Source organism: Dermacentor silvarum, chromosome 1 (assembly GCF_013339745.2).
Source record: "Dermacentor silvarum isolate Dsil-2018 chromosome 1, BIME_Dsil_1.4, whole genome shotgun sequence".
Lineage (NCBI taxonomy): Eukaryota > Metazoa > Arthropoda > Arachnida > Ixodida > Ixodidae > Dermacentor > Dermacentor silvarum.
Genome location: NC_051154.1, coordinates 387,568,725 through 387,581,690, shown reverse-complemented (window position 1 = coordinate 387,581,690; position 12,966 = coordinate 387,568,725). Strand labels below are relative to the sequence as shown.

Below are 12,966 nucleotides of genomic sequence, written 5' to 3'. Positions count from 1 at the left end.
ATGTACCAGCATCTTCAAAACACTTTAAAACTAACCTGTGACCAAAGAACGGTTCTGTGCCCAGAAACATTGCTGGGTGTAGAGGAACGTGTTGTTTATATGATAAGAGGAAGTATTTCTTTCTTTGAGGCTCTAATTCCTTGCACTCTATTAAAACATGGATCACAATCAGCATCTCACCACATGTGCTACAGGAAGGAGGTTCATTTCCAGTCAACAAGTGAGCATGTGTGTCATACGTGTGGCCAATTCTAAGGCGGCAAAAAATGACTTCGGTTGGTCGGGATTTCGTACTTGCTGGCCAATACCCTAACTGTGGTTTGATGGCATGAAGTTTATTTCTTGTTTCCGCATCCCATGAGTGCTGCCAATAGCTCCTAAGGCTCTTGCGCAAGAAATGCTTCAAATCTACTGCGGGAACAGCTGTAGAGGAGGTGTTCCCCTTTATTACAAGGGAAACTGCAGTTTTATCTGCAAGCATGTTGCCCTCAATACCTCTGTGGCCTGGTACCCAGCATATTGTGATACGTTGGTTAGATGCATATGTTGTGCACAGCACTGAATAGAGCTCACTGAGTACAGGGTTTTTGTGTTTACGAGGGGACATTAATGCCTTTACTGTGCTTAAGGAGTCAGTGAATATAACAGATTGTTGAACCTTTGTTTTCATTATATGCTTCGCTGCACATAACTGGGCATGAGCCTCAGCCATAAATATGCTTGTTTCTGGATGCATTTCACCGGATTCAGAAAAGGAAGGACGGATTGCCGCATAGGACACACCAGCATGTGACTTTGATGCATCAGTAAAGAATTCCGGGCAAGAGTATTTTGATTGAAGTTCACGAAAGTGCATTCGTATATGTGCTTCCGGAGCATGCTTCGAGACCTTGACAAACGATATATCACAATCTATAAGTTGCCATTGCCACGGAGGTTGCTGCAGGCATTACATGATGCTCAAGCAGTGGAACACCGCTTTCTTCGGCGAGTTTCCTCACCCGCAGTGAGAAGGGTTCTGTTGCTGTAGGTCGGTTATGGTAAAGTGTGGCACACGTAGTGTCATTTGCGATGGAGTAGCAAGGATGTTGGCAGTTTGAATTTATTTTCAGAAAGAACAGAAGGCTAGAGTAGGACCTTTGAAGGTTGAGTGACCACTCGTTTGACTCAACATAGAGGCTGGGAATGGGGCTTGTTCTAAAAGCCCCAGTCGCTAAGCGGAGCCCTAAGTGATGGACAGGATAAAGCATCTTTAGTGCGCTTGGCCTTGCAGATTGATATACGACTGATCCATAATCCAGGCGAGAACGTATGATACTCTTATAAAGATTCATCAGGCATCTGCTGTCACTGCCCCAAGAAGTGTGTGATAGTATCTTTAATATATTCGCTGTTTTTAGGCACTTTGCCTTTAGGTATTTAATGTGGGGGGTAAAAGTTAACTTTGAGTCAAAGTATACTCCAAGAAATTTGTGCTCGCTACGTACAGGCAGATGTACTCCATGCAGCTCAATGGCAGGATCTGCAGCTAAACCCCTCATTCGAGAGAAAAGCACACAAGCGCTTTTTTGAGCGTTAAACCTGAAGCCATTCTCATCTGCCCATTTCGACATTTTGCTAACAGCAAGCTAGACTTGTCTTTCACAGGTGGCCAGATTGCAAGACTTAAAACCTATCTGGACGTCATCGAAGTAAACAGAGTAAGAAATTGTTGGTGGTATGATAGAACGAAGCGAATTCATTTTAACGATGAACAATGTGCAACTCAGGACACCTCCCTGAGGTACACCAGTTTCCTGAAAGAAAACTCTTGACAATGTGTTCCCAAGTCTAACACGGAAAGTCCGGTTTAAGAGATAACTTTCTACGAGATTCAACATCTTGCCTCGTACCCCCATAGACGATAGGTCTTGTAGTATTCCATAGCGCCATGTTGTATCATAGGCTTTCTCCATATCAAAAAAGACCAACAAAAAATATTGCTTGTGGACAAAAGCATCTCTTATAATTGCTTCTATTCGAACAAGGTGGTCAACGGTTGATCTGTTTTCTCTAAAACCGCACTGATATGTATCTAGCGCATTGTTATTTTCCAGATAATACAGCAATCGTCGGTTAATCATTTTCTCGAAACGCTTACAGATACAACTTGTGAGCGCTATTGGCCTATAGCTGGCTACGGAAGATGGGTCTTTGGCTGTCTTTAAAATAGGAATTACTATAGCTTCCTTCCATGTGGAAGGTATGTATCCCACAGCCCAGATTCTATTAAAAAGAGAAAGTAATGCCATTTGACTTTCAGCATTCAGGTATCTTATCATGCCATATACAACTCTGTCACCTCCAGGTGAGGAGTTGCTACAGCTGCTCAGTGCAGCTTTAAATTTGGCAAGAGTAAAAGGACGGTTGTATGATTCATCATCTCCACCTTTACGATTGAATAGCTTTTTTTCGGCTATAGCTTTGCGTTTGAGGAAGAACTCCCGAACTAGATATGTTTTCAAAGTGGTTACCAAGCACGTTAGCCTGGTCTGCCAATCTATCCCTTGGTCGTTCAGCAAAGGGAGTGGGTGCGATTGTCGACGATAAAATTTTCTCAATCTCTTCCACACCTTAGCCTCATCCGTGTAAGAATTGATTCCTGACAGGAACCTTTCCCAACTTTCTCTGCGTGCTTGACGTCGTGTGCGTCGCCCTCTTGATTTCATCTGTCTAAAATTTATAAGGTTTTCTGTCGTTGGTGAATGACGCAAAAAGCCCCAAGCCTTATTTTGATTTTTCCGCGCCTTTCTACATGCGTCATTCCACCAAGGGATTCGTTTCTTGGTTGCGGAACCGTGTGTCTGCTGTATAAAGTTTGTCGCCGCGCCAATTATGACAGCAGTGATATATGAGACCGCACCATCTATACTTAGGCTATTAATAGAATCTCGAGATACGTAGCTAAGTTCCCGATATCGTTGCCAATATGCACTCTCTAGCTTCCAGCGAGGGGGATAGGTATTATGTCCCAATTGTTCTGCCGTATGTAGAATGAGAGGACAGTGATCACTTCCATACGGATTTTTGATCACTGACCATTCGAAATGTGGAAGTAGTGAAGGAGAGCCAATTGTTAAGTCTATCGCAGAGCACGTGTTGTGTCTCGTACTGTAGGTTCCTTTTTATTGAAGAGGCAGGTACCTGTAGACAACAGGAAATTTTCAATGAGGCGACCTCTTGCATCACACCGCGAGTCGCCCCATAACGTATTGTGGGCATTAAAATCACCAAGCACCATGTAGGGCTGAGGCAGCTGGGATATCAAGTTTTCAAAAACCATCCTATTCAATATATAATCTGGTGGAATATATAATGAGCAGAGTGTTACGAGCTTATCATGCAATATGGCGCGAATTGCTACAGCCTCAAGAGGAGACTGTAATGTTACCTCTTGACAGGCGATGAACTTATCAGCAATTATCGCAACGCCTCCTGATGATGTGAGAGCACCATCACGATCTTTTCTAAAAATTATGAACTGCTTAAGAAAATTATTATGTGATGAATTCAGATGCGTTTCTTGTACACAGAGCATCTTTGGCTGGAAGTGACTGATGAGTTCTTGGACGTCATCTAGATTATTGATAAGACCTCTGACGTTCCACTGCAAAATTTTAACAGCCATATTAATTAAAAGCAAAATGAATGCTCTGTGTACAAAACAAGGTATTTAACTTAAGGATTGTGTTTTTTTGTGGAGCAGTGATTCGAGATTTTTTTTTTTGGTGCGCTCAAGTGAGCCACGCCGCTCCCTCTGTGCCAGAGGCGTAGAGGGGCAAGAAGTATCCATCGCCTCTTGTGAGGCGCTGTTCGCCCTTTCCCGGGGCACATGGGACGATTTGTCAGGCCTCACTGCATGTGCAGGGGCCTTAAAGGCCAAAGGCTCGGAGGCCTGCTGGCCCTTCTTAGACGAAGGTGGAGCAGTGGCAGCTGCCACCACCGAGGGGGCAGAAGTAGCTGCTGCCGGCACACTGTGTGTGGTTCGGACAGCTGCTAGAGGCCGGTGCGGCGTAGCCCCCACGCGCACCGTATTGGCATAAGAAGGTTTTACAAAAGAAAATCGCTTCCTTGCTTCATTGAATGAAATGTTCTCTTTCACCTTTAGAGTGATGATCTCCTTCTCTCTCTTCCACGCAGGGTGAGAGCGTGAGTACGCAGGATGATCTCCATCACAGTTGGAACAATGCAGGTCAGATGTACAATTTTCAGCTGTGTGTTCATTAGCACCACATTTTGCGCAGGACATTCGACCACGGCACCTCTGGGAGCTATGACCAAACTTCTGGCATTTGAAGCACCTGCGAGGATTAGGAATGTATGGTCTGACACATATCTTTATGTAGCCTGCTTGGATATATTCTGGGAGTATACTGGAGCCAAAGGTTAGGACTAAGTGCTTTGTCGGTATTTCCTGGTCATTGCGCCTTATCTTGATTCGCTGCACTTGGATAACATTTTCATCTTTCCATCCGTCAAGGAGTTCATTTTCGGTGAGATTCAAGAGGTCACTGACAGATACCACACCACGAACTGTGTTCAAGGAGCGGAGTGCAGTTACGGTTATAGGAGTACTGCCAAAGGACAGGAGGGTGTTCAGTTTGTCATACTGGGTCTTGTTCTGAACTTCTAGGAGAAGGTCTCCACTGGCCATTTTCGTGGCTTTGTAACCTGGTCCGATTGTGTCCGTACAACACTTCGACACAAGGAAAGGTGAGACTAATCTTGCTGTCATTTCTGGGCATTCAGTGTGGATAATATGGAACCGTGGAAATTTGTCAATGTTCTTTGCAGAAAACAGCAAGGTTTCATAGGTGCGCGCTCTTTTAGAGAGTGGGCGATCGGGGAGGCATGGAAATGATGTCGAAGCCATAAAAGATTATTTGATTTCGGTAGCGACGCCAGCCGCCCACCACCGAGCCCAACAAGGGGACGCTACGACACCCAGAGGAATCGCAGACGCCAGCTGTACGTATCTACTATAACCCAATATAGCATACCGTGAAGCCGAGGACGAAGAAGTGTGTTGCTTCCGCCGGGGGGCCATAAAGGTCCGAACACCCGGCATCAGCTCAACTCCCAGGATCCCCTTTTCCCCGGACACGGCTAAGCCGCGCACGGCTACACGCAGGAGGGTCCAATCCTCATGTGCTCGGGTCCGTGGTGTCGCAAATCACCGAACGCCTGCTGACGCAGACGCCCCTGCGGGGAGGTACAGTTCAGAGCAAGAAAGTAAATACCTGTCAGCCATCACTAGCAACAGCTGACTGGTCTTTACCTATTTGCAATAGGCTGTAGCTTACACTATTGATTCATACAGGTAGGAGCCAGACACCCTTCCGAGGATTACAACAACTGTCTGCTTGCCAAGACCTTTACTGAGACTGTTTTATTGTGCAACCAAATTGTGACCCCATACAAAAAACAAAGCATCAGTTAAATGAGATGCCTAAACAACCCACCTTACACACCTTGTATGCACCTTGTATGCACCTTGTATGCACCGAATACAGCAGACTTTGTGCTACGACTGTCGAGAGTGTGTTAAACATGTTCCAAGAGGCACACAGCGGCCTTTCATCTCAGGGTGGACAGGCGTGCAGAGGGCGCCACCCAGGTCATCAACCCTGTAGTACACTGTCACCTTGGACCAGTCCACCTGCAGCAAATGGAGCGATACAATGGTTAAGTCACGAACTTTAGAGGAATAGAGGTCAGTGAAGTCACATAGCACAGAAACAAGCTCCAGTCTGGCCGGTAAAGTGGTTGAAGTCCACACTCAATTTTTCTTGCGCTAAGTATAGTAGGACGGCACAGGGATGGAACAGACACTGAAATGAAGCGGACACGAAGTGACACACGGGAGCGCAAACTACCAACTGGTTTATTATCAGATCATTATACAGTATTTAAAGCACACAGCACCATATTGCGACTGCGTGAACTATGATTACAGCAGAAACACTCAGACCACGTACGCACGTTTCTGGTTGTTATGATTCTAACAGTGCATTCTGTGTGTGTATGCATTCTTTGCGTAGGTGATTTCGGCTTTTGTTAGTATGATTGAAGGCGTGCTCACGCAGTTGTCTTTTTATTCTTCTATTTCTAAAGCCTCTCATATTTCCCTAGTTATTTTGTCTTTTTCTTTAGCGACAACTGTCGTTTTGTCAAAGTGAGCTGTGCATTTGCACGTTCTACGATGCATGGCGAGATTGCTGGATGCTGCTACTTGTTTGCATGCGTACCGATGTTCTCTGAGCCTGTCGTTCAGACAGCGTCCCGTCTGGCCCACGTATACCTTACCGCATTTTAGCGGGATCTTGTACACGACGTTATTTTCACAGGTTACGTATTTTTGTGCGTGTGTTACGTTACATGGTCCTTGCGCTTTTTTGTTCTCTGAGTTCACTTTCTTGCAAAGCCCCCTTAACTTGATCGGTGCTGAGAAGAGCACTTTTACATCGTGCCTTTCTGCCACCTTCTTTAGACGGTGTGAGAGGTTGTGAACGTAAGGGACAACTACAGCTCGCTTATGTTTGTCCTTGTTATTCCTGTCTCGTATTTTCGGCCGGGTGATTTGCATAATCATTTGCTCTCCAATCTGCACTATCATGTTGTCGGGGTATCCACTTATCTTTAGTCTGTTAATCTGTGTGCTAAGGCTATCTGCGACTGCGTGAATGCAGGACTTCTTAATTGCCTGTTCGATAGCCGATTTAGCTATTCCTCTTTTTATAACCTTTCAATGGCTCGAGTCGTAGCGCAAGATTTGTTTTTCCCCTCTCGTTTTATATGACCAACATGTGTGACTTTGTGTTAGGCTTATTTTAAGGTCGAGAAACTGTATTCTTGAGTCTTTTGGTAGTTCGTGCGTGAAAGAGAGGCCGCTGTGTGCCTCTTGGAACATGTTTAACACACTCTTGACAGTCGTAGCACAAAGTCTGCTGTATTCGGTGCATACAAGATAATCATCTACATATCTGAAACAACGTATTACACTAGTGTCCTTGAGATCTTGCTTTGTGAGGTTAATCACACTATTTTCCTCGGCCGTACTACATTTTTTCTATTTCCTGGGTAGATCTATGAAACATGCAAGATCTTCCTCGGCAAGTCCTGCAGGTTCTACAGAAAGGACCGAAATATGGAGTGCAACCGAAAGTGACACCAACAGAGTACTTAGGCATTGTGCGAAGCGTCGCGGACAGGGCCCCAGAGCGAGAAAAGGTCGCGTGTATAAAGGAAGCGGTAAAAGCAGGGGAAAAGAAGGACTTTCGTCACCAAAGAATGATCGGCACCAGAAAGGTCTTAACGTTTTTGAAAAACGAAAACCTCAAGCTCCGACTCTCGGACAAAACAAGTGCCTTCGTAGTACTGAATGCCGAAGACTACAAAACCTTAGGAATGCAAGCTATCTTGAAAAACTTTGCGAAGTGCAATGTAAAAAGCAAGAAAATAGGGCAGCTAAAGAAAAAGATAGAGAAAGAATGTCATGACATGGGACTCGCAAAACTAGCAAAGAACCTCAAAGAATGCAAGACATTGAGTCTTTGGCCATTCTTCTCGGTCAAGACCCATAAGGAGGGCCACCCGTTCAGAACAATAGTTGAAGATAAAGGAAGCTGGCAACGGGCCCTCGCTAACTATCTAAAAACCTGTCTCTCTGCTCTACCGGTCGACGACCCGTGCAAAATAAATAACTCGCAGCAAGTCCTTGATTTCCTGGAAAAGTCCCCGCCTATACAGTGTTTGTCAATCGATGTCACAGAACTGTACTACAACATACCGAAGGATAATGTAGCGAAGACAGTCGAAGATTGTATCGACTTATATGGTTGGACAAAATTTCAAGACGTTTGCAAATGTTCTGTGGACAATTGTCTATACCTCCTGAGAACGTACCTAAATTCCGTGTATATCGAATATGAAGGGGAAATTTTTGCCCAGAAAGAAGGAATCACCATAGGGTCGTGCTTAGCCCCTGTGTTGTCAGATTTATATTTTGCGGCTGGTAACAGACGACTGACAGAAACGCTGAAGGACACTAGTGTAATACGTTGTTTCAGATATGTAGATGATTATCTTGTATGCACCGAATACAGCAGACTTTGTGCTGCGACTGTCAAGAGTGTGTTAAACATGTTCCAAGAGGCACACAGCGGCCTCTCCTTCACGCACGAACTACCAAAGGACTCGAGAATACAGTTTCTGGACCTTAAAATAAGCCTAACACAAAGTCACACATGTTGGTCATATAAAACGAGAGGGGAAAAAGAAATCTTGCGCTACGACTCGAGCCATTCAAAGGTTATAAAAAGAGGAATAGCTAAATCGGCTATCGAACAGGCAATTAAGAAGTCCTGCATTCACGCCGTCGCAGATAGCCTTAGCACACAGATTAACAGAATAAAGAAAAGTGGATACCCCGACAACATGATAGTGCCGATTGGAGAGCAAATGATTACGCAAATCACCCGGCCTAAAATACGAGACAGGAATAACAAGGACAAACATAAGCGATCTGTAGTTGTCCCTTACGTTCACAACCTCTCACACCGCCTAAAGAAGGTGGCAGAAAGGCACGACGTAAAAGTGCTCTTCTCAGCACCGATCAAGTTAAGAGGACTTTGCAAGAAAGTGAACTCAGAGAACAAAAAAGCGCAAGGACCATGTAACGTAACACACGCACAAAAATACGTAACCTGTGAAAATAACGTCGTGTACAAGATCCCGCTAAAATGCGGTAAGGTATACGTGGGCCAGGCGGGACGCTGTCTGAACGACAGGCTCAGTGAACATCGGTACGCATGCGAACAAGTAGCAGCATCCAGAAATCTTGCCATGCATCGTAGAATGTGCAAATGCACAGCTCACTTTGACAAGACGACAGTTGTCGCTAAAGAAAAAGACAAAACAACTAGGGAAATACGAGAGGCTTTAGAAATAGAAGAAGAAAAAGACAACTGCGTGAGCACGCCTTCAATCATACTAACAAAAGCCGAAATCACCTATGCAAAGAATGCATACACACACAGAATGCACGGTTAGAATCACAACCAGAAACGTGCGTACGTGGTCTGAGTGTTTCTGCTGTAATCATAGTTCACGCAGTCGCAATATGGTGCTGTGTGCTTTAAATACTATATAATGATCTGATAATAAACCAGTTGGTAGTTTGCGCTCCCGTGTGTGACTTCGTGTCCGCTTCATTTCAGTGTCTGTTCCATCCCTGTGGCGTCCTACTATACTTAGCGCAAGAAAAAATGAATGCACACCAACTAGCCCAATTCATAGCTCTTCTAATTGAAGTCCACACCATGATGGTGTTGCCGAAAGCCCTTTTCCCTTTTCCTTACAGTTTTTTACACTTCCATTAAATAAACCTATTAGTTTCCCATGCTTTTGCTGGCTTCATTAGAGAGTTTAAGCTTGTTTGTAAATGTATTGGTGTTTACGAAATACCAAGTTACCAGAGAGCTGTTTGGCAACACCAACGCTGGTTTCGACATCGTGTGATGCAGAGTTTAAAGCAGAGAGCACACGAGGCTAATACAATAAAATCTCGGTGAACATAAATTGCTTAAACAGAACTGCCTCTAAATTGGTTGGGTTTGTATTTAGATAATGCAAAAGAACCTTCAGTAATCAGAACCGAAATTTTCACATCACCGTATATAAATGTACCATATTTTCTGGGCTATAAGTCGCACCCCCCTCAAAACGGCAGTTTTTATGAAAACAAAACAAAACGCATATAAGTCGTACCAGTGTGTAAGTCACACCTGTTTATTCGGTAAGGAATTAAAAAAACTTAGTGATGTTTCACTTCATGAACGCAGGTCACGCACAAGCGTATGGGTGCCATTCCTATATAATTGCAGCAGCAATTATATGGACACTCCAGGTGCATTTCTGCCGTCTGGTCCCGCAATGTTCCGTATAAAGTCCAAGGGTGAAAATATCATCCCTGCGTGCCATATGCTGCATGTGCAAGTGAAAGCATGCGACGGTGAGCCGAATCACGCACAAGGGAGGAAAGCGGGAAGGCAGCACGGGAGGGAGGGGGGGGGGTGGGGGCAGCCTGTACTTTGGTAGCAACTGCGTAGTTGGTGCAGCGACACGCGCCGTATCTTGAAACCTATCTGCAGACATGGCGACTTCGAGGTCGGTCGACTCGCGGTCAGCTTGCCGCTGCTTGCGTTGCTGCTCCGTCCTTCTAGCACGGCGCTCGGGAACTCTATTACGAGAAGACCTGGCATTTCCATAGTGTGCATACAACCCTATAGCAACTTCCAGAGGAGGTCAACCCAGAGCACTTTGTGGCGATAGCATTCAATCCTATTTTGACGACAGTTAACAAAAATGTATATAAGTTGCACTGTTCTATAAAACGCACCGACGAAAAATTCAGAAAAAAACAAGCTCGACTTGTACACTGAAAAATGCGGTCGCAAAATAGAACTAAAATGTTGTAAGTTATGCTCTTCAGCTTATTGTTAAACATATCACCATGAGCATAAACTTTTTCCAGTTCCGGCTGTGCTCCGTACCCGTTTTTTCTTCTCTGTAACGATGGCACATGTGGTGGTCTGAGTATAGGTTTGGGTATAGTCATCCTCACTGCGGCAGCCGATGAAAGCTCGTGAAGTTACGAGGCCTTGCCCCCGTTTTCACAATAAGCCTAGTTCTTGCCGTGGTGGCTTTATTAGGTGCCTCCATTGCCACGTCTCATTCTTCTCACTTCGGTGGTTGGTGAACGCTGGAGAAGATACGAGGCCTAGCCCCTGCTGTTTCAATGGCGACAAAGAAGCATGCACACTATGCACTTACTTTGGGAAAGAAAGTGGAGATCATTGACGAATTCGACAGCGGCTTTTATACGAAACTGACACTCGGGATGAAACACACGGTTCCAAACAACAGTCTAACAAGGACTCCGCATGACAAAGAGAAGTTGCGGGGCACCTTCAAAAGTTTGCAATTCGGGCCTCAAAGGAAAATACTACGACTCACCAACCATGAAGAGCTGGAGAAGTCTCTTGGCTTGTGGCTGAGGAGAGCCCAAAGCCAGAACATCCCCATCAATGAGCTGCTAATCCATGCAAAAGCCAAAGAACTTATTCTTTAGCTTGGTATGAGGCCTTCTTGAGTCGCGAAGGCTCATTGACGAGATTTAAAGAAAGAAAGGGCCTCATTTTCCGCACAATTTCAAGGGAAGCGGCTGCAGCTGATGCCACTGCATGCCATGATTGTCGTGCACAAGTGCTTCTGGAGATCCTGCATCAGTTCAATCCAGATGATATCTACAATGTGGATGACTGTCACCTTTACTTGGGAGTGTGGAGAGTTGCGTGCATGCGCTACCCTCGATGGAGAAGAGACACGACTGGCGGCACAGCAAACGAGGATTTATTATGTACAGGGACGGTGAACGCACGCGGCACACAAAACTCAAACCAAGAGTCAAAACTAAAGGCACGCAAAACTAGACATAACTTAACGAAAAAGCTTACTTAATAGAAAATCCAAAGCTCTAACTAAATACAACACTACTAGAAAACAACTATCTCATTTCCGGAGCCTAGCTCCGCCTTATAAGTCTCTAGGTCAGTCTTAGCCTTTGCTCGCCAAAGTCTGGCCACCCTGGCCTCGGCTTAACTGTGTCGTAAAGCGGAAACGGGATCGTCTCTTACGGATCGTCGTCTTGAAGTTCCTGTCGCACATGTGTCGGGCTCGTCCGAAGCGTTGAGAGTGCCGTAGGTGCCGACGTCTCGCGTTGTCTCTTTTGTCGGTGGTGAGCTCGTCGGTATCTCGTCGGTGATGCATCCGTCAGCGATGGCACTCGGCGCGGCTTAGGCCCACCTGGATAGGCCTAGCGTCGGGATGCGTCGCAACCTCTTCGTGAGTGCCGACGTGGTGTCCCGAGGAGAATCGAACATGCCGGTCTGCCGCGGAAGGGGGATCCTCTCTGGGGTGCCCGGTCCTGCCGTGAGAGGCTGCAGCCAGTCCAGGAGCCTCGCTCGAACTTGCCGAGGTCGACGGCCACACCTTAGACGGCCAACGTCATGGACTCAGCCCGACCCCCCAAGTCTCTCGTCGCCAGAGCGTAGCTGGAGATGCGACCTTCCTGGCCCGAAGCCACGTGGATAATCAACGGACAGCGCTGTTCATCCCTCGATTATGCCTCAGCTCACGTGCCTCGCGTGCTCGCGCTGTTCGGAACGCTCTGTTTAGATCGTCCTCTTTTCTCACAATGACAAAGCATTTTTTTTAAAGCTCCTGCTATCAAAATCTCTCACCCTTAAAAGTGAATGGTGTGCAGGCAGAAAACTTAGCAAAGAGGCGTCGGCACGAACATGTCTGGTAGTGCCAAGTTGAAGCTTTTAGTCATCGGGAAGTAAAAGAACCCTCGCCGCAATCTCGCCCGTCGTGTGTCAGTCAAACATGAAAGCGTGGATGATGGTGGCTCTCTTCAGCAAGTGAATCCACTGAGAGGATGCACGATTTTCGTGGCAGAAAAGCCTTGACACCTGCCCTGGACATGGAACTGTAACTGGACTGAAGTCGATTCAGTTAAGAGTTCCTGCTGGACAATACCGCAGCACTGTTACAGCCCATTGATCAAGGGATTATCCAGGCCCTCAAAGTCTGCTTCCACAAGAGTCTCCTTCAGAGGATGCTGGTATGCATGAACCAGGACCAAGAATTGGTAGACACTGATCGTGCCATTTACATCATTCATGACGCCTGGAGGGAACTGACAGCAAGTACCATAGCAAACTTCTTCAGGCATGCAGGATTTTCTTCGCGGGTCCAGACTTCCAACATGCTGGATTTGCCTGAATGTGATAGTGAAGACAATGCCACTGAATAGCAGGGCATATTAAAGAAGTATGTGCAAGAAGTATGTGCACATAGACAGTG

At 45.9% G+C, this 12,966-nt stretch overlaps 2 protein-coding genes across 2 annotated transcripts in view; both read right to left on the bottom strand.

Moving 5' to 3' along the window:
* Positions 1–12,966, bottom strand: part of LOC119446191 (fatty-acid amide hydrolase 2-A-like) — a 334,649-nt gene that overhangs the window by 81,123 nt on the left and 240,560 nt on the right.
* Positions 5,462–12,966, bottom strand: part of LOC119446181 (fatty-acid amide hydrolase 2-A-like) — a 46,618-nt gene continuing 39,113 nt past the window's right edge. Inside the window, exon 6 of the mRNA XM_049660643.1 lies at positions 5,462–5,698. Within this exon, the coding sequence (XP_049516600.1) occupies positions 5,564–5,698 (135 nt within the window). The 3' untranslated portion in view covers positions 5,462–5,563. The remainder of the gene's footprint in view (positions 5,699–12,966) is intronic.